Source organism: Bos indicus x Bos taurus, chromosome 2 (assembly GCF_003369695.1).
Source record: "Bos indicus x Bos taurus breed Angus x Brahman F1 hybrid chromosome 2, Bos_hybrid_MaternalHap_v2.0, whole genome shotgun sequence".
Lineage (NCBI taxonomy): Eukaryota > Metazoa > Chordata > Mammalia > Artiodactyla > Bovidae > Bos > Bos indicus x Bos taurus.
The window spans coordinates 14,011,740-14,034,891 of NC_040077.1; the positions used below are offsets into that span (position 1 = coordinate 14,011,740).

Below are 23,152 nucleotides of genomic sequence, written 5' to 3' on the forward strand. Positions count from 1 at the left end.
GCACTCATCAGAGGGGTTAGTTTCTTTTGTTTCTCTTTAGAATGTGAGTGATAGCCAGGAAAGGACCCAGTGCCTACATTTTACCCCTACTCAGTAGGGGTATAAGCAGGGGCTCAGGAACAAGGCATCCGAGTTCATATCCCAGCTATACCATCCATCAACTAGCTTCATCATCAGTGTGAAACCTGTACAAAATTTTAAATTAAATCATATCATATGCATACAACTAGAAAGTCTAGAATCCCATCTGATCATTTCTTTCTTGTACTTCCTTCCTCTTTCTCCACTTAATTTAAAAACTCACTTAAACATATACCTTGTATCATTGTGTTTAATTGAATTGTATTGGAAAAAAAGCACACATACTTTGTCTCAGACTGATATTTGACTAGAGTTCTGTGGTAAAGTAATAACCAGTAGCTGCATTCATTTTTCCAGTTCTTGGACTGACATATTCACAGTACTATATGGTTTTTCTACTATTGCATGTTGTTTAGCTCTTGCATATTACAAACAGGGCCAAAGAATAGATTATTACAATAAAAAAACAAGAAAAAGTAAAGTTTATCATTTTCTATGAGGCTTCACACAAAATGCCATGACATACTTAGTATCCACTTGGTTGGAAAAATCATGCAAGTTGACCCATGTTTTTCATCATATAAAATGAGTTGGTTATGATGGATATGTTCTGTGTTTTGTGCTAAGAATTCTAATAAATTAAGAAATATTTATTGAGCACCTATTATAACAGTCTAACGGTGCTGAGTTGGGGAAAGTGTGCCTGTATATGTATGGGGGTATGTGTGTGTGCAGAGAGTAGTGGTAAAAGTGTTAGGCTAAGTCACACTGAGAGTTCACCTTAATAGAAAAAATATAAAAATGATTTCTGACAGCTAACCCCTGGAAAAACTATTCAAAATATACTATACTTAGCATATTTTACTAGGAGATAGCATGTATGATAAGTTTTAGCATTTTTCACAGTATAGTCCTGTTGAAGACTATATTTTTGCAATTTAAGCAACAATAGTGAGGTTATTTCATCTTACTGAATACTACATTAAGTTAATAAAGCAAACTTTTCCTTCCAATATTAAGTTTAAATGCTGTTTGAAAAAATGTTAATAAAAACTTTTAAGAAATAGTTATTTTTTTTTGTGTCAAGTGACTATTTAAGTTACTATTATCTTCTTATGGCTCCTTAAGTTTTAAGATTGGATTTTAAAATAAATTTAGTGCTTGATGTAAGTGAGAATCTAAGTTTTCTACTTTAACTTCAGAGCAAAAAGAATATGAACCTAATGCAAAGAATGATGTTATGGATTTTCTGTAATTAGTTTAGTAGCTTTCAGATTCTGTGGTTAATAATCAAGGCTTGAGCCTCAAGTAAGATTGTATGCTTGCTTGTTATTTGAATTGTACCTTGGCTAGATGTTTATTAGTATTTTGTTGAGTTCCTTCCAACATGTTAATGAAGAAGTCATCACACTTTTCTAAATCAAAAGTAGACAAAGTGAAAGTTATTTTTTAAAAGTTGAGAGGCTTGCTTTTCTCTTGAGTTGTTCCTCAGGGGTATTATGCTAAATTAATAGTGATATAGATAAACCATGAGTACAGAAATCGAATGCCATCCGTAAATGCAGAAATCTTTCTAGAAGATCTGTATAATATGCTATTACATATACAAAGAAAGCAAAAGCATATGGTTGTAATGAAGCCACTACCCTAAGGTCTGCGTATCAGTTTGCATGTAGATGGTCTCTGGATATAACTGCAGTATTGCACACATGTCAAATTATGATTGAATGCTTATTGATGGTGAAGAAAACCTTGATTTATACACAATTATATTAATACATAATAGCTCCATAAATATATAATATACAATTATCTTCCTTTTTATTTATAACTTCACATAATAAAAATGTATTTTTTTGAGTATCAGGTACCATAAGGCCTATGCTAGCATCTCTGCAAGAAGCAGACTAATCATACTTAGAAAGAGTCTGTTGGAATGACTAAAGCTGAACAGGAACAAAGAATTCAACTAATGTTTTAACTTTATTTTACAAACAGAAACTGGAGCTCAGATAAGTCAAGAAATTTTCTCACAATGGCCCAGCATATTCATAATAGAACTAGGACTAGAGCCATTTATTTTATTTTTAGTTCAGTGCTTTCTCAGACTGATTCCATTTCCTAGCATGGATTAGAACTGCTCAATGTAATCAGTGATTTATTTTTAATTCTCTTTTTCTGTGTCTCTCCTGTGGGAGGAAAATAAAAAGGTGTTCTTGCTTCTGTGGACATATCTGGAGGCTGCTAAGAGCTACACACTGCTATCATATAGAGAATATCGCCCTCTGTGACATTTAAATCTTATTTTTATGGATCATTCAGTGAAAGCATGTGTGTTCCTTTTAACACGTGTACTTTTAAAACATTTAATCATGACTTGAGAATTTTTTTTTTTTTCATAACAAACCTCTAGCCTGGAATCTCATGACATTACTGATTGAGAAGAAATTTTTTAGTGATTTAAATACAAGAATGTCTCCAGAATGTTATATTAAAATATGAGGATTCACCTTATTTGTAACTTGAACAAAAGTCCCTGCAGTGTGAGTCTGTCTTCCAAGTAAAACAATTTTTAATGTTTATTTTCAGTTATTTACAACTTCTCTCTTAAACTTGCTTTTCTTCCTTTTTATTTTCATAAATTAAAATTTTATTTTATAATATAAAAACCTTAGGTTCCTAGGGAGTTTTGGGAACTAAAAAAAAATGTGATGTGTGTGTGTGTGTTTTCATATCTTTTTGCAGTGTCCCTTCTTAGTTGAAAAGCTGCATTTGGGTACAGTGTCACTGATGGAATTGAGCAATTTTTGTTTTTCTAACTTTTGTAGCTCTGGCCAGCTTCACAAGGTTTCTATCAGTTGAAATGGCATCTTTGACTTTAGCCAAGTGTAGGTTATTAGGTTATGAGTGCCAAAAATGATGAGTTATCTCCACACTTCATCCAGCATGAATAAAAGCAAGATTGTAAAATAATTATAATCTCTCAGAGCAAAGCCAGCCATGCAGCTTCAGCCCATCTCTCTTCATTAATTTGTATACAGTTCTTATTTTAACAGAACAAACTTTCTGAGGGTACTCACATGGGACTGCTGAACCAGCTGTACAACTTTTATTTTGAAGAAAAAAAGTTGAGCCTCTGAACGGGCTGTTTTAAAGACAGGGAGGGACTTAGCTTTTCCGAGCTTGACCAGCATGTGGAAGGAGTGCTCTCATGGCTGCGATAACTTAGGGAGCTCCTACCTGGGTGCCACAGGGGCAGGAAGGCTTCTGTTTGTTTTGTTCCGTTTCCGAGGGTCCCGTGCACTTCTCTTGCCCATGTCAACGTGACTCTTGGTGTTTCTGCACACCCTGCTCTGTGGGGGAGTGCCCCATCGTGCCTGTCTTATGTGGCCTCTATGGACATATTGCTCAGCTGGCAGAGAGCAGGGAAGTTTTCTCCCAGCACCCAAAAAGAGAAAGAGGAAACTACTTTTGCCTTCTGGGCTCCTTGCAGGACAATAGATCAGGATAAGCTTCCACATTCTCTCCCTGGATTTCTGGAGTGGTTTCCAGGAACAAGCTAAACTTTCACCTTTAAATGGATGACCATGTCACAATCAGGAGGAAACATCTCCAAAGACCCATCTTTAGGTAAGTCATGATGTATCCTAGATGGCTCCAGGGCTATCAGGAAAAATAATTTCTTTTTCATCCTTAACTTGTAAATTCTGGCACTGAGTTATAACAAAGCAATAAAGACTGTGCCAAAAGTGTAACTTCATGCATACTGAAGGAGTTCTTTTATTTTTTATTTTCTGAAACCCTATGCACAAGCTTTTATCAGTTTTTCAAAATGTATTTTAAAAACATATTAGCTTTTCATGTAGTTCAGTGACATAGCACTAGAAGAACTTCTGAAACATTATGCAACCCCTTGCTGTTTCTAGTGGTTGCATAGCCCTGTAAATGGGAAATGTGTGGTTCTTTCAACTGATTTCTCTCAGAAGTAGTATTTTAGTTCTGTGAATGCTATGCTTCTTTGCAGTAATGTATGGGGAGACAAATTTGAACTTGATGGCTATTGTACTATACTATGTACATTTTACTCTAATTTAGGAGTATCTGTATAGCAGTTAAGGAAACAGCAGGGCAATAGGAGATATTTTGCACTGGGGTGGAATCTTTGGCCAGGCAGAATATAGATCTTGCATAACAGATTGGGCTAAGGTTTTATTTTGAGGGGGGAAGAGACTCTTTCAGTAAGAGACTGTAATTTCGTCTGTCTTGATTTTTTAGTTACCTGTTATGTAATTTAGAATCCAGAATTTGGAATTAAAGTTAACCATATATCAAATTTGGGCCTCCCCCCAAATAATATCTTAAATATAGCAAAGATATCACATGTTAACAATACTAAATGTTAAGTTGTAGTCACTGGCTGTTGATCTTGAATTAACTACAGGATTGTAGAAGTTTATGGATGAAATTCCTGACATTGTATGTTGTTAAATAATGAGTGGGCCTTCAAGGAATAGAATTATATATAAAATGTTTCCATTCTTATGTATTAATTAATTATTACTAAAATATTGCTAGTAATATCAATATACTTTCATAATGCTTAAAATGCTGGCTCAAATCTGTTTTAAAATCTTTTGAAGATATTTTCAAATTTACATTACACATTTAATATTATGTGTCTATTTAAATATGCATTTGTAAATTAAACCAAAAATCCAAAATGTGTGTTCACCTCCCGTGTTTCCTGTGGCAGGCGCTGGAAACGTTCTTTCAGTTCCTGTGCAGTTCACTACTATTTTCTTTCCAAGTGCATGTGTGACTTCAAGGAGGCATGAAAGTTGCCCAGACAATTCCAAACTGAGACATCACTTAAAGAGGGTACCTACAGAAGTTCAGGCAGGCAGGGCCATATTGGATAAAATCAGATCCACTCAGCCATCAACCTAAGTGTGTTACTCCATGGTGGAACTGTTCCTGCAGGTGGTCGCTCACTGCTTTAATGCCAAATCCTTGTCCGCTCCTGACGAATTATGTGTTAAGGTGCCACTCTCAGGGGAATTGCAATTCAAGTGTGCTTCTCTTTCATATAAAGAGCAGATCCTTTGTGGAAGGTGGGATTCTTTGTCCAGATGATTAGAATACAGTTTGGTAAATTCAAATGATTGTTTCATGATACTGATGATCTAGAAGAGAAAACAGCTACCAAAGAGGATGTACGTTTACCAGGCAATTATTTCAAGCAAGTGCTGAAATGGGTTCCCGAATGAAAACAGATTAAGGCCAGATGTGGGATCATGGGTCTACTGGCATATTGACAGCTGGCTTTGCTTTTATCAAGATATGAATGTTATGAAGGAAAGAAGGGTGGAGAGTATCTTAAAAGATCCAAATGACTAGACATACTTTCTCAGAGAAAGTTTTAGGCTGTTCTTTAGTGAAATGCAGCATGGGCTTTCTAATAGCTAATTGTGCTTTTGGGCAAGCTGAGAAATGGGTTAAGCTTTACTTTGGCATCTTTGGGCTTCTCTGGTGGCTCAGACTAGAGAGCCACCATTTTTTACTCTGGTGGCAGTAAAAAATCTGCCGGCAATGCAGGCGGCCTGGATTCTATCCCTGGGTCAGGAAGATCCCCTGGAGAAAGGCATGGCAACCCACTCCAGTATTCTTGCCTGGAGAATCCCATGGATAGAGAGCTTGGTGGGCTACAGACCCAGTCCATGCGGTCACAAAGAGCTGGACATGACTGAACGACTGATACTGTCTCTCTTGGCACCTTGGCTCTTATCCCATGTCCCACTTTATTTTCTTTGTTAGCCTCCTTTCCCAGCTCCCCTGTTCCCTTAGCCTTCCCCTGAGCTGTCCAGCCTTTCACACTGAGACATCTTTCTAGGCTTCCTTTTCTGGTCAGACTTTTCCTTCTCAATATGTACAGTATGTGTGCACCCCACTGCCTAAGAGATTTGCACACCTGTTCTCAATCTGTAAGCAAATCTGTGCTAGATTGTTTCATATGTGCTAGTTACAAGTTTAATAGAAATTTTGTGAAATATCTTTGGTATTTTTTATTAAAAACTCATTTAAAATTTTAGTCTTTAAGAAATCAGCCTAGAATTTTTTTTTTTTTTTTTAAGAAACATCTGACATATTGACACCATTCAAATTTCTATATACAGGCTACTTTCTTCTGCAATTGAACCCACAGCTTTAATTCAATTCACCTGTCATTCTGTGCTCGATTAGACATGACCATATCTAGGGGAAGGCATTGGGGAGGCCGCCAGTGGTAAAGAATCCACCTGCCAATTCAGGAAATGCAAGAGATGCGGGTTTGATCCTTGGGTGAGGAATATCCCCTGGAGTAGGAGACAGCAACCCACTCCAGTATTCTTGCCTGGAAAATTCCAAGGACAGAGTGGGTCACAGTTAGTGGGGTCACAAAGAGTCAGACACAACGTATGCATGCACCACTGGAGAGGCCAGACACAATAACAAAAAAGCAACCTTACCCTTACAAAGCATATCATCTAGTGTATATCTAGGTAACCATGACACAGGCAGGTGATGGGTACCAAAAAGAAGATAACAACATCCTGGGAAATTATAATGGAAAAGACAAATTTCAGTGAAAACTAATTCTGGCCCCTAAGTGAACTGAGAATGATAAGAGCAATATTTTAAATATTATTATTATTTTTTAATGTTATATTTCCTTCATTTTCTAATTTTTTAATTAGTTTTCATTGGAGGGCAGTTGTTTTACAATGTTGTCTTAGTTTCTGCTAAGAGAAAGATTTTCTTTTAAATTTCATTTTTGAGACAGAATTAATGTCAATTTTTCATCAGCATGATCTCCCTAAATTTCAAATAATAAAAATCATCCATCAAGTGTAAAAAAGTAGTTGAGAGGTTTTAGAGGAGATGATGAATATTGAAATTCCATGGCTGGTATGCTATTGGGAAGGCTGGGAGGAGCTTTATATGCTATTTAGAAACTGTCTCTAAGAATGTCTTGGTCTCCCACAATGCCAATTCCCAAATCATTTCACACAGTTAGGTTATCAAATCCATGTTTTAAAAGTATTCCATGGAAAATTTAGATACACATTTTCATGTCAGATCTGTGAAGCGAGGAGCAAAGGCAAGGCTTCTTTTCTGGCCAAGGATGGAGTCTGTATGCGCATGTTTCATACGTTTTGCATGTTGCTTTGGGATAAATGAGACTGTTCAGCCTGGAACATATAGAAATGATGCATCTCAGACACATTTTGTGGGTCACTCTGCAGATGTTCTTGCAGCTCAGACTTGTACAGAGAAATCACTCTCCCTTTATTCAAGAGAAACACTTTAGGCTTTATAATTTTCCAGGAAGGAAACACTATTACAAAACATATATTAATGTGTTTTCTGTCAACAACACTGTTTGTTCCTCAGCACTTAGAAAATGAATTTGTATAGATCTTTAAAAATCTAAGATTTGAATCAGCACTTGATAGTAGAGCTCTCTGATACACACATTCTTTAGACGTTTAAAAACTTCTTTTTCTGTTACCACAGAGTTTGATCTCTAGGAATTACAATTAATCTCTTTATATAAAAAGATCCATCAATTTATAGAACATTTCAGATGAAGTACCTTTGTCTAACTTCAGTAAAACAATTGCTGAAGATACTTCCATCTTACTGCATGCTCATATGGCTTAGTGAACTTTCTGTATTCTCAGAATATTACTCAATCTTAAGCTTTGATACCAAGAAAAATCTATTTCTCCTAATAAAACTGCATCAGTGAAAATAATTCTTACCTGAATTACACTGCTACGAAATATACAAGTCTGGGTTTTTGTTATAATTATCTCCCCCCACTTGATTTGATATTTTATTTTTTATCAAATTCTAGTATATATGCATCTTTTTTTCCTGTTTGTTGCTTCAAAGTCTTTCTGGAAGTATGTAGGAAAAATGAATTAAAAAAATAAATTGAAACTTTTTTCTTACATGTTAAGCCTTATTTAGTGTTCTTTGGAACCAACAAGCTTTTGAACCTCTTTCAGGGTTCAAAAGTGGATGTTATTTTTGTGGTGACTTTTCATTAGAAGTAGCACGAAAAAGCCACAAATGAAATCATGCAACTGGTTCTTGCTCAGCCGCAGTACTGAGAACTGGTCCATGCATCCAGGAGCTGAGACAGTAAAGTGCGGGTCGAATGGCTGCCAGGGCCCAAGACCAATGAAAATCATGTTGGGTTCTTCACAGCATTTAGAACATGCTGTTTCTTCTCTTTATGCCTTTTCAGAGTTTTATTTTTACAAGTGGCTGTTAGCAGAGGAATTCTGAGTGTGTTTTTGGCAGGCATATTCTCTTCACATGGAGATGTAGAAAGCAGTGAGATGCCTAGGAAAAGAAAGGCAGTCCTAATTTTGTTTGTGTACCGAATGGGGATGATTAGTACCCTATTGATGGGTCTGAATTCTTATTTCAAGGTTGTGATCTATGCTTTATAGAGAAGTAGCATAAAATATCTATTAAATATTTAAAATTGTATACCTTTTGGAGTATAATCATTTTTATTTAGCCCCACATTTAAGCTCAGTGTTAACATCGGTGTCAAAGCTAGTTCAGAAGTTGCAGATGACACCACATTCCTGACTTTCAGATAGGAATAAGTAATCAGTAATATTACTGATTTTCTAAAAAAATTTTTAAACAGTAATAAGGTGGGACACCTGACCACTCTGCCAATTTACAATAGTTTTCTAGACAGTTTTCTACTCAGTGTTTCAGAGCCATTTACTTCAGTGTTTTGGGAATAATAGAAAATGGGAACAAGTAATATAAAGTGTAAACTCACTTCAAAATTTAAAGAAATTGTATTGCTAATACATTATCGATATTGGCGTTTTCATCTCATAAATGTGTTTTTGACATTCTATGCTTTAATTTCTTTTTAACACTTCCTCAACAAAAAATGTGTACTTTAGCCAGAAATTTTAGTACAAAGTCATCAGAGTGAAAATTACATAAAAAAATTAACTGGTGAAGTAGTATAATATATTGGGGCTTCCCAGGTGGCTCAGTGGTAAAGAATCTGCCTGCTAATGCAGGAGACTCAGGAGATGCAGGTTCAAATCCTGGGTTGGGAAGATCCCCTGGAGGAGGAAATGGCAACCCACTCCAGTATTCTTGCCTGGGAAATCCTATGGACAGAGGAGCCTAGCGGGCTACAGTCCATGGGGTCGAGAAGAGTCAAACATGACTGAATACACACACATACACACCCACCCAAAAATGTGTGATTTAGATAGAAAGGTATATAGTAAAAAGTTATCAGAGTGAAAATTACATAGAAAAAATTTATTAACTATGGCAGTAGTAGAGTATGTTAAATACCTTTTCTTTTATGAAATGTATTTTCTCCTAAGAAAAAGTTCTATGTAAATCAAATCCAAAACTTAATACAACTTTATATGCTGCTGCTACTGCTAAGTTGCTTCAGTCATGTCCGACTCTTAGAGACCCCATGGACTGCCGCCCACCAGGCTCCTCTGTCCATGGGATTTTCCAGGCAAGAGTACTGGAGTGGGGTGCCATTGCCTTCTCCCACAACTTTATGTATATGAACATATTTTGCCAGTTTTTGTTTCTAAGACAAGTGATTGTGAATTCATTTATTTAAGAGAGAAAAAGGAAATTGAATTGACTTGCAATGGTTATATGGTCATATACTGGAAATTTAGGCTCAAGGGTTTTCTTTAATAAATGATAATTTTAAAGTAAGTGACAATTAATTGATAGAACAAAATAATTGCATTTATTTCTACTTGCTATGAAAGTGAAAAATACTTTTGGAAAATAGACATAGTGATATGAATTTAAAGTTTATGACATTATCAGACACAATGCTAATTAATAGAACAAAAATATTTTATAACAGACATTTATTAGTATTTTTGTTGTCAAGATACTGTTGCTGCTAGTCAGAAGTCATTGTGTGACTTTTAAGGAAGAAATAATTACAAACTGATCTTCAAAATAAATTACGAAGGTCAGAGTAAAACAACAATACATTTGAATGTAAGGCAGGAAATATTTATCAAGAAAACATCTTAGACCTTGTTGAGCCTTTTTTTTTCCAGTTGTGATAAAAGTAGCTCTAATTTCTAAGTGGTCATCACAAATAAACTGTAATTTGGTAAACATTTTGAAGTCAGGCAATGAGTAATCTACTCCCATAGTATTACTTCATCCACAATTTACAAAAATTTGAATTATTTCCAATAAACTTATAATTAGTGGCAACAGCAGCAGTAGATATTAAAATTAATACCAAGAGCTACCATTCATTAGAATCTTAGCATATTTTTAGACAAGAAAGAAGCATATAATCTTCAGGGCAACTTCATGAGGAAGTATTAAATTCATAAATAATAATTTTGGATATAGGACTTCCCTGGTAGCTTAGATGGTAAAGAATCTGCCTGCAATAGAGGATACCCAGGTTCAGTCCCTGGGTTGGGAAGATCCCCTGGAGAAGGGAATGGCAATCCACTCCAGTATTCTTGCCTGGAAAATTCCATGGACAAAGGAGCCTGGAGGGCTATAGTCCATGGGGTTGCAAAAAGTTAGACATGAATGAGTGACTAACATACACACACACACATGGATCCAGGAACAAGGAATAAATAAAACATAAGAAAGCACTTCTCACTAGGGAGCTATGCAAGTCCTATTTTCTAAGCTAGAGATGTTTGGTGCTGTTTGCATTTATCTTGGATATTGGTATTGTTTAGAAACTGCTATTCAAATGTTTGTAATGTTTGAAATGAGGAAAATCAAGATTATGCAGGTAAAATGGTCTAGTGGGGATAATTTTATGATTTATATCATCTTGAAAATTTTTATTTGAAATAATCCACCTATTACTTATAGTGTTCAGGTAAAAAGCAATGAAAAATAATAATAATAGCAATGAAAAAATAATAGTAAGCTTAACAATGACCTGTTGGTTTATAGAGAAGAAGGTTAAAGAAGTCTGCATTAGTCTCTGGTTCTGTGACTCGACATGACATAATTTTGATAGTTCTCATGGGAAAACTTCAGTTTATTTATATATTTGATTAAGTCCACTTGGACATGATCTTTAATTGAGCAAAATCCAACATTTCCTGAATTGGAGCTGCTGAAGTGTAGGGGCAAGTCTACAGTGCATTTGAAGGAAAAGATGATAAAGCTTCCAGAGTTATCTTTGAAACATCCCAAGCGTGCTTTGTTAGAGTCATATTTTTGTTATGAAGAAGTGTGAATTCTGAGTCAAATTTGTGTCTATTTTTGCTATTTTGATGACTCTACCTTTTAGGATCTTAAGATGATATTTTTAGGCATATTGTTTATTAAATCAAAACAGATATTTAAATATTAATTATATATTCATTAACCAAGTGTTTGGTAGGCATTGAAAGTCTTGGACTTTTATTATGAAAATCATCACTTCAGCTTTAAAAATATCAATATTTAATTTGACACTTTTAAGGATCAAAGAGCTTACAATAAATTGTTTAGAGACCACTGGTAATAAAAAACAATAGGAATTTATCTTCAACATACAAATGTGGTGATTTTCTAAGTCCTAATTAAGGAATGAAAAGAAAATTCTAATAGGTCAAGTAACTTTTTAAATTGTATCATTAAATTAAAATTTGGATGAAAGCAGGGACATGTGACAATCTGGACCACCTGTTTGTCGGGAATCTCTAATGAAGATTTCAAATGCTTATAATAATTCCAGTGGTGATGTCTTTGAGAAACAACATAAAAAGAAGTCTGTAATTTCTCTGCCCACTAATTACGCATTGGCTTCACAATCCAGCTGCATCCAATTGTTTCTAATTCGGTGACCCATCTCATTTTCTCTGTATCTCTTTCACTGTGTGTTTTACTTCAACCTATTATAGTTACCTAAGGAAATCACCTCTTCTCCAAAACCATAGGATTCCTGAGGCTAGAATCTGTATTGAATCTCTGTATTTCCTATAACTTTTGATAGAATGTGAGTCATAAGTAAGAACTTCAGTTCAGTTCAATTGCACAGTTGTGTCCTACTCTCTGAGAGCACATGGACTGCATCATGCCAGGCTTCCTTGTCCATCACCAACTCCCGAAGCTTGCTCAAACTCATGTCCATTGAGTTGGTTATGCCATCCATCCACTTCATCCTCTGACATCCCCTTCTCCTCCTGCCTTCAATCTTTCCTAGCATCAGGGTCTTTTCTAATGAGTTGACTCTTCCTATCAGGTCGCCAAAGTATTGGAGTTTCAGCTTCAGCATCAGTCCTTCTAATGAATATTCAGGACTGATTTCCTTTAGGATGGACTGGTAGGATCTCCTTGCAGTCCAAGGGACTCTTCAACACCACTGTTCAAAATCATCAATTCTTTGGCGCTCAGCTTTCTTTATAGTTCAACTCTTACATCCACACATGACTATGGGAAAAGCCATACCTTTGACTAGATGGACTTTTGTTGGCAAAGTAATGTCTCTGCTTTTTAATATGCTGTCTAGGACGGTCATAGTTTATCTTCCAAGGAGCAAGCGTCTTTTAATTACATGGCTATAGTGACCATCTGCACTGATTTTGGAGCCCCCCAAAATAAAGTCTGCCACTGTTTCCACTGTTTCCTCATCTAGTTCCCATGAAGTGATGGGACCAGATGCCATGATCTTAGTATTCTGAATGTTGAGTTTTAAGCCAACTTTTTCACTCTCCTCTTTTACTTTCATCAAGATGCTCTTTGGTTTTTATTCACTTTCTGCCATAAGGGTGGTGTCATCTGCATATCTGAGGTTATTGATATTTCTCCCAGCAATCTTGATTCCAGCATGTGCTTCAATCAGCCCAGCATTTCTCATGATGTACTCTGCATGTAAGTTAAATAAGCAGGTGACAATATACAGCCTTGACATACTCCTTTCCTAATTTGGAACCAGTCTGTTGTTCCATGTACAGTTCTAACTGCTGCTTTCTGACCTGTATACAGATTTCTCATGAGGCAGGTCAGATGGGCTGGTATTCCCATCTCCTGAAGAATGATCCATACAGTCAAAGGCTTTGGCGTAGTTAAAAAAAAAAGCAGAAGTAGATGTTTTTTTGGAACTCTCTTGCTTTTTCAGTGATCCAATAGATGTTGGCAATTTGATCTCTGGTTCCTCTGCATTTTCTAAATCTAGTTTGAACATCTGGAAGTTCACTGTTCACGTACTATTGAAGCCTAGCTTGGAGAATTTTGAACATTACTTTGCTAGCGTGTGAGATGAGTGCAATTGTGCAGTAGTTTGAACATTCTTTAGCATTGCCTTTCTTTGGGATTGGAATGAAAACTGACCTTTTCCAGTCCGATGGCCACTGCTGAGTTTTCCAAATTTGCTGGCATATTGAGTGCATCTCTTTCACAGCATCGTCTTTTAGGATTTGAAATAGCTCAATTGGAATTCCATCACCTCCACTAGTTTTGTTCTTAGTAATGCTTCCTAAGGCCCACTTGACTTTGCATTCCTGGATGTCTGGCTCTAGGTGAGTGATCACAGCATTGTGGTTATCTGGGTCATGAAGATATTTTTTGTATAGTTCTTCTGTGTAATCTTGCTACCTCTTCTAAATATCTTCTGCTTCTGTTAGGCCCATACTGTTTCTGTCTTTTATTGTTCCCATCTTTGCATGAAATATTCCCTTGGTATCTCTAATTTTCTTGAAGAGATGTCTAGTCTTTCCCATTCTATTGTTTTCCTCTATTTCTTTGCACTGATCACTGAGGAAGGCTTTCGTATCTCTCCTTGCTGTTCTTTGGAACTCTGCATTCAAATGGGTATATCTTTCCTTTTCTCCTTTGCCTTAAGCTTCTCTTCTTTTCTCAGCTATTTGTAAGACAAACATTTTGCCTTTTTGCATTTCTTTTTCTTGGAGATGGTCTTAATCACTGCCTGTTGTACAGTGTCATGAACTTCCATTCATATTTCTTCAGGCTTTCTATCAGGTCTAATGCCTTGAATCTATTTGTCACTTCCACTGTATAATGGAATGGGATTTGATTTAGGTCACATCTGAATGGTCTAGTGGTTTTCCCTACTTTATTCAATTTCAGTCTTTGGCAATAAGGAGTTCAAGCCACAGTCAGCTCCTGGTCTTATTTTTGCTGGTTGTATAGAGCTTCTCCATCTTTGGCTGCAAAGAATATAATCAATCTGAGTTTGGTATTGACCATCTGGTGATGTCCATGTGCAGAGTTGTCTCTTGTTTTGTTGGAAGAGGGTGTTTGCTATGACCAGTGCATTCTCTTGGCAAAACTCTATTAGTATTTTCCCTGCTTCATTTTGTACTCCAAGGCCAAACTTGTCTGTTATTTCAGGTGTTTATTAACTTCCTACTTTTTCATTCCAGTCCCCCATAATGAAAAGGACATCTTTTTGGGTGTTAGTTCTAGAAGGTCTTGTAGTTCTTCATAGAACCATTCAACTTCAGCTTCTTCAGCATTACTGGTTGGGGCATAGACTTGGACTACTGTAATTTTGAATGGTTTGCCTTGGAAACGAACAGAGATCATTCTGTTGTTTTTGAGATTGCATCCAAGTACTGCATTTCGGACTCTCTTGTTGACTATGATGGCTACTCCATTTCTTCTAAGGGATTCTTGCCCACAGTAGCAGACAGAATGGTCATCTGAGTTTATTTTACCCATTCTAGTTCATCTTAGTTCACTGATTCCTAGAATTTCAACGTTCACTCTTGCCATCTCCTGTTTGACCACTTCCAGTTTGCCTTGATTCATGGACCAAACATTCCAGGTTCCTATGCAGTGTTGCTGTTTACATCATGGGACTTTACTTTCATCACCAGTCATATCCACAACTGGGTGTTGTTTTTGTTTTGGCTCCATCCCTTCATTCTTTCTTGAGTTATTTCTCCACTAATCTCCAGTAGCATATTAGGCACCTACTGACCTAGGGAGTTCATCTATCAGTGTCCTATCTTTTTGCTTTTTCATACTGTTCAGAGACTGAGCCAGAACTGTATTTGAGTGTCTCCTGCCAAGGTATGGGTCAGCAGTGGCCTGCCACAGGGGTAGGGGCTCTGGGTGCAGCAGATGTGGGTTATGGCATAAGCCCTCTTGGAGGAGGTCACCATTACTTCACCATAGAGCTGCCAGAACTTACACAGAACTAGGGAAACAGACTCTTGGAAGGCACAAACAAAAAGCTTGTGTGCACCAGGACCCAGGAGAAGGGAGCAGTGACCCCACAAGAGACTGACCCAGACTTTCCTGCGAGTGTTCAGGAGTCTTTGGCAGAAGTGTGCGCCAGTGGTGGCCTGCTGCAGGGTCAGGAGCATTCAGTGCAGCAGTGCATGCATGGGACCTTCTGAAGGAGGTCGCCATTATCTTCATTACCTCCACCATAGTTTGGCCTCACTTCAAACAACAAGGAGTGAGCACAGCCCTGCCCATCAACAGAAAATTGGATTAAAGATTTACTGAGCATGGCCCTGCCTGTCAGAACAAGACTCAGTTTCCCCCTCAGTCAGTCTCTCCCATCAGGAAGCTTCCATAAGCTTCTTATCCTTATCCATCAGAGGGTCAACAGAATGAAAACCACAATCACAGAAAACTAACCAAACTAATCACTTGGACCACAGCCTTTCCTAACTCAATGAAACTATGAGCCCTGCCATGTAGGGCCACCCAAAGTGGACGGGTCATGGTGGAGAGTTCTGACAAAACATGGTCCATTGGAGAAGGGAGTGGCAACCCACTTCAGTATTCTTGCCTTGAGACCCCAGTGAACAGTATGAAAAGTAAGAACTTAGCCAGTCTTTAAACTTAAATACCTAAAAGAACCAGGTCAGTATTATAAATGTTTGAAATAGAAAATGTTGGGAACTGTGATAGATGAAAAGCAAAAAGCATTTGGTCTCACATTTTTAAAAAACACTGATAGACTAGACAAAATCCAACTGCAGTCTGTTAGCTGATGACTTTTAAAACGAATGAATGATAGCACAAAGAATAATTTGTTTCCTTAGGTCCACATAATGGTTATGTCTCCATTTTCAGGGTGAATTATGGGGGTAAATCTTGACTGAGAATTCTGGCAACTATATCCAAGAGGATGACTAGAGGAATGGGCACATGGCTCTTGTTTCTAATGCCAGTGAAAGAATAAGAAAGCCACTATAATCTACAACACACTTGTACTGATAATATGTACATAATTCTGTAGCACTAAAGGGCTAGATGAAGAAACATATAATGATTAAATGAATAAAATAGATTCATTTTAGCCCCATCTTGAATCATCCTGCTGCTGCTACTGCTAAGTCACATCAGTCGTGTCCGACTCTGTGCAACCCCATAGAGAGCAGCCCACCAGGCTCCCTTGTCCCTGGGATTCTCCAGGCAAGAACACTGGAGTGGGTTGCCATTTCCTTCTCCAATGCATGAAAGTGAAAAGTGAAAGTGAAGTCGCTCAGTCATGTCTGACTCTTAGCGACACCATGGACTGCACCCTACCAGGCTCCTCCGCCCATGGGATTTTCCAGGCAAGAGTACTGGAGTGGGGTGCCATTGCCTTCTCCGTGAATCATCCTAGAATCAGGGAATTCAATGTCTATAGCCCTATCCTTGAAAATCTATGACTTGTTGGAAAGCACTTTGTCAAATGGAAATCTGTCTATCAATACAATCTTTTTTTCTCTCTTAGTAGAACTGGCACTCGAAGGATCCAAATGCTGTCTATAACAGCACAACCTTTCAAACACTAAAGACAATTGTGTCTGTTTTAATGTTTATAAATCTCCCTAATGGACTTCTCAGGTGGCACAGTGGTAAAGAATCTGCCTTTCAATGCAGGAGACGCAGGTTCAATCCCTGAGTTGGGAAGATCCCCTGGAGCAGGAAATGGCAACCCACTCCAATATTCTTGTCTGGAAAATTCCATGGACAGAGGAGCCTAGTGGGCTGTAATCCACAGAGTCACACAGCATCAGACTTGACTAAGCACACACACAAATCATAGCGACTTAAAATGACATGAGTCTACAGATTAAGCCAAGAGGTTCGGTAATCTGTATCAAACTTGATAGATTTCAATGGAGCTTTCTCATGCATCTGTGGCCAGATGATGAGTTTCCTGTGAGTTGGCTGGTCTAGGAGGACCTTGGTTATATCCATACAACTTGGGTTTCCTCCATGTGTCCCTTTTATCCCTTCAGCAGATTAACCTGGACATATTCTCATGGTACTAACAGGAATCTATGAGAAGAAGCATAAACTCACACTTTTCAAGGCTCTGATTCAGTCATCTTTCTACTTCCCGTTGGAAAAATCAGAAAGTTACATGACAACCCCAGAATTGGGTGGATGGCATTAATAAAAAGAAACACATAAGCCTGGGTCGATTAATATAATTAATGCTCTCTGAAAGCACGTATATTCTTTCTGATTCTTCTTTCCTTTAGTCCATCTATAGTTCAACCATTGAAGAGACAACAATAATTTGAATTTCCTTTGATTCTATTAAAGTTATCTGAGTGACCAGGGAGAATAGGATATATATATGTATATATTAACAGAATAGTGAAGTCCAGTTGTCCATTAGATGGCTAATAGGCCAAATGTGGCTCACCTGACTTCAGGTTATAGCATGCCTGAAATTACTGGTTTAAAAATTAAAAAAAAAAAAAGAAACTTAAAAAGTTTCACTTAATTGCCTAAAACATGAGCTGTTAAACCCATAATGATGGCCTATACTTTCCTAATTCCTTTTGGAGAATTGATTTTTACTGTGTCATGCTAACAGACTTGAGAAAATTAGTTATCTTAATAAAAGCTGAATAAAATTTATTACATGATTTTGGGCAATTCTATTCCAGTTCTACTAAAACTATGACTTAGAAAAAAGGCCTTGTAAATAGTAAAATAAAATAATACTTCCTCTTGCATTTGAATAATAAAGTATCATCAATAATGTGTCTTCTCTAGGGATTTATGATTATATTCTTTTAAAAAGGATCTATTTTTTATGAGATAGATTTATATTGTTTTCTATTACTGGACCCTCCAAACCAGTACAATAATAAGTAAATGTTTTCATAAAAGCAGCACATTATAAAATTCCTCTTTTAAATCAGTGATTCATAGAATGAATGTTTGCTATTGATACTAGAATTACTGTTTACAAAACTAAACTGAACTAAACTGAACTGAACTAAACTAAAATAAAACAAACTTCTGAAGTCCTAACCTCAGATTCTGCTTCTGTAGGTCTGGAAGTAGAAAGCTTTGATTATTTTTACGTGCTCCCAGGTCTGTTGCTAATTTATAGCTAGATTGGGAGCCACTCTCCTTGATGATATAATTTACATACAATAGGAATGGAAAAGCAGAGTAATTTGGAAAACCTTTTAATGAGATTAGCATCAACATTGGAAATATAAGCCAAATAATTTTTTTCAGGTGAAATGAATGTTGTTAATTAAGTAAACTGGTAATTAATTTTATTTAAAACAATATATTTCTTCCCCTCCCCACCTCTGGCAACCACCAATCTGTGCTCTCTATCTATGAGCTTGTTTTGTTTTGTTATAGAACTGAATAGGCGAGGGCATATGATATTTTATTTTTTCATTCAAAAATTTCTGTGAGTACAGGGGACCTATGAATATGAAGAGGGCTGTTTCTCCTGTAAAAAACCTTACACCTTTTTTTAGGATATAGGTCTATAAAATACAGAGACAAATTACCATGAACTCGAAAGCGATGGTTCTCAGCTTTGGTTGTTTTACAGTCACTTGGGAATTAAAAATCCCCACCTATTATATCAAAATTGCTGGATGAGACTTAGGAACAAGTGTTTTAAAAACTCTGTAATTATTCCTAATGCATTAGGAATACAGTCACATTTGAAAACTTCTGCCTTTAAGAGAAGCATACATGAAGGACGGTGACAGGAGAGGGAGGAACAATTGAACACTGAGCAGTACTAGCTTTTTGACAGGCAAGTGGAAGAGAGAAAGGACATAAAAAAGATGGCACAGCATAAGCAAAGGCATGGGCATACAAAGGCACATGAAGTGTTGCAGAGTATTTTTGCCAGTAGGGAGAATTTCTGAAAGGCTAGCATAGAACTGCGGAGAAGGCAATGGCACCCCACTCCAGTACTCTTGCCTGGAAAATCCCGTGGACGGAGGAACCTGGTGGGCTGCAGTCCATGGGGTCGCGAAGAGTCGGACACGTCTGAGCGACTTCACTTTCACTTTTCACTTTGATGAATTGGAGAAGGAAATGGCAACCCACTCCAGTGTTCTTGCCTGGAGAATCCCAGGGACGGGGGAGCCTGGTGGGCTGCCATCTATGGGGTCGCACAGAGTCGGACACGACTGAAGCGACTTAGCAGTAGCAGCAGCAGCATAGAACTGAGCTTCTGTATGTGGAAAAGGCTTGTAGCTGAGAGCTTGGTTAGGGCTAGTGAGTCAAAGACCATACTACATTTATTTTGTAAAGATGTTCTGTCACTGCCCTGGTCTGTTGTTAAAACTGACAAAACGGATGAATCAAACTCCTGAGCTCAGTATTTCCTAAATGCTATTTTGCTGTAGAGCACTATTCCCCAGGGATACTCTGAACAAAACCATTGAATAAGTTTGGAAAATTCTTCCTGTCATACTTATTCTCCTCTTAGAGATTTATAAGGAATATTAGAATTCTTGCAGTAAAACAAGTTTTTTACTCCAGTATTACCCAAATCGTATTGTTTCTATATGATGCTTATTAATAATCTCCAGAAATTAATGCTTCAAATTATACATTTTTATTCGCCTAAATTTTTTTCAAAAAATGGCCCTTTTTGGGAATGCAAACTAGTACAGCCACTATGGAGAACAATGTGGAGATTCCTTAGAAAACTGGAAATAGAACTGCCTTATGATCCAGCAATCCCACTGCTGGGCATTCACACTGAGGAAACCAGAAGGGAAAGAGACACGTGTACCCCAATGTTCATCACAGCACTGTTTATAATAGCCAGGACATGGAAGCAACCTAGATGTCCATCAGCAGATGAATGGATAAGAAAGCAGTGGTACATATACACAATGGAGTATTACTCAGCCATTAAAAAGAATGCATTTGAATCAGTTCTAATGAGGTGGATGAAACTGGAACCTATTATACAGAGTGAAGTAAGCCAGAAGGAAAAACACCAATACAGTATACTAACGCATATATATGGAATTTAGAAGGATGGTAACAATAACCCTGTGTACGAGACAGCAAAAGAGACATTGATGTATAGATCAGTCTTATGGACTCTGTGGGAGAGGGAGAGGGTGGGGAGATTTGGGAGAATAACATTGAAACATGTATAATATCATGTATGAAACAAATCGCCAGTCCAGGTTCGATGCACGATACTGGATGCTTGGGGCTGGTGCACTGGGACGACCCAGAGGGAGGGTGTGGGGAGGGAGGAGGGAGGAGGGTTCAGGATGGGGAACACAGGTATACCTGTGGCAGATTCATTTCGATATTTGGCAAAACTAATACAATATTGTAAAGTTTAAAAAAAAAATGACCCTTTTATTTTTCTGAAATTCATTTTATTTTTCAGGTAGTCTTGTTTTCTTCCTTTAATTATTTCTTCTCTTATTCATGTTACTTAGAATAGAGTCTGACCCCAAGAAATATCTTCATAGTTAACACTTTATCTACTCTTAGAGAAACTTAGGCAAAAAAAATGTTGCCTTGTTGAGTGAATAGTTAATGTTCTATTACATAACTGTGATGGTGTGAGTTTAAAAAAAGGAAAAGAAATATTTTGAAAAGGTTGAGAAGTGATGAACAATGTCACATTATTGAAACAGCTGAGAGCAAATTAAGGAATAACAGATGGGAACCATGTGCGGATTATCACACCCAGGTATCACTATACACACACATTTGGCTGCATTTTACCCACATCTTGTGCTTCATTATCTGCAAGGTTCTTTCTGCTACCTAGCAAAATGAAGTTTATATTATGGGAGAAACAAATCTCTTCAGTTTAGAAACATTTTCAAAGTAACCATCTGAACTTTACCTTTCTATTCCCTCCTGTTTAATTCTTCTAAAGACAGTATTTTATATCCTAAAATTCCTAGTAAGGGCTTTCCATGTGACATGTCAAAGCTGTATAGTTCTCACAGTAAATCATGTGGTTCAGAAAACACATAGTCATTTACTTGTGCTCTGTCTTCCCTTGCTTCACCTCGAGAAAGGAGAATGTTCATGTGTATCATGTGTATTAAATAATTGTGAGTAGCTAATTTTTAAAAATGATTTGGATGACTACACTGTCAAGTGAGAATGAGTTATACCTCAAGGAATGCTTGTATAACTGCCTTGATATCCACATTAAGTTCTCCTAACGTTGTTTGTTACGAAGGTGCGAGCTATAATGGAAGCCACACTTAAATGCTTGCTCACTGTTTCTTCCTTTGACTTATTGTGACCCCTTGAATGTCAATTTTTTTCTTCACCTATGAAATCGTTTTCATTCTATTTCATAAGGATATTGTGTGAGAGGATGGTATAACGGATGTACAAAAAAAATTCTTAAGGCCTTGACGTGAGATTCCACACAAGCATAAGCCAGTATTATTCAAAATGGTGTTATTTGTAGATTAAACAGTCTACATTTCACTAAACATGAATTTAAGGGCAATGCTTTTTTTAAGCATTTTGCTGGCACTAAGTACATTCACATTGTTGTACAATTCTTACCATCATCCATGTCCTGAATTTTTCACTTTCCTAAACTGAAACTCTGTTCAAAGAAACACTAAGTCCCAATTTCTCCCACCCATCTCATCCCTGGCATCTACCAATATACTTTCTGACTCCATGAATTTGACTATTCTAAGTACCTTGTATTGGAGAAGGTGATGGCACCCCACTCCAGTATTCTTGCCTGGAAAATCCCATGGACGGAGGAGTTTGGTAGTCTGCAGTCCATGGAGTCATGAAGAGTCGGACACGACTGAGCGACTTCACTTTCACTTTTCACTTCATGCATCGGAGAAGGAAATGGCAACCCACTCCAGTGTTCTTGCCTGGAGAGTCGAAGGGATGGGGGAGCCTTCTGGGCTGCCGTCTATGGGGTCGCACAGAGTTGGACACGACTGAAGCGACCTAGCAGCAGCAGCAGCAGCAGCAGCAGTACCTTGTATAAGTGGAATCAAACATTGTCTGTACCTACTGTATATTGGAATGCATTTTTAAGAGTAACTTTAATGTAGTACAGATTGTACAATGGTGCCACTTGCAGAGATGGGGATGGACCTAGACAGTGTCCTACAGGACGAAGACAATCAGAAAGAGAAAAACAGATATCATATTGATATGTTAATGCATATATGTGGAATCTAGAAAAAATAGTACAGATGAGTCTGTTTGTAAAACAGAAATAGAGACGAAGACATAGCAAACGTGGATATAAAGGCAGGGAGGAGGGTGGAAAGAACTGGGAAATTGGGATTGATATATATAAAATAGACAACTAATGAAAATCTACTGTATAGTATAGGGGAAAAAAGATCATTCTTGAGTGCCATAAATATTCCATGTTTTGTTATTTTAAGATATTTTACTTTATTGTGATAGCTTTTCTAAAACGTGCTAAAAATCTATTTTTTTGGAGGGAAAAATATTGGGTCGGTGCAAATGTAATTGCAGTTTTTGCATTGTTGAAATTTGCCATTTGATATTGGAATACATTCTTAATAAATGTGGTTATGTTATACATCATTTTCAGGCCCCTTTCTTGCTTTATGTTTTTTCTAATGACTTATTATAACTTGCTGTTTATTTTATATTTATTTTAGACTATGGTAATGTTGTTATTAGTAGACAAAAAGCAAATTCAAGCAAATTTTAAAATTTGAGTTCAAAATGGGTTATAAAGCAGAAGAGACAAGTCACAGCATCAACAATGCATTTGGCCCAGGAACTGCTAACAAATGTATAGTGCAGTGGTGGTTCAAGAGGTTTTGCA

General features: G+C 37.1%; 1 protein-coding gene across 7 annotated transcripts in view; it reads left to right on the forward strand.

Annotated features, from left to right (window-relative positions):
- The window catches only part of PDE1A (phosphodiesterase 1A), a 394,734-nt gene that overhangs the window by 85,010 nt on the left and 286,572 nt on the right, over nucleotides 1-23,152 (forward strand). The window contains exon 1 of one of the 7 annotated variants that reach the window (XM_027556077.1): nucleotides 3,143-3,711. The exons of the other annotated variants lie outside the window; for them this stretch is intronic. Coding sequence (XP_027411878.1) covers nucleotides 3,659-3,711 — 53 coding nt within the window. The 5' untranslated portion in view covers nucleotides 3,143-3,658. Of the gene's footprint in view, nucleotides 1-3,142; nucleotides 3,712-23,152 lie in introns of those variants that run through there. 7 annotated transcript variants of the gene reach the window in all.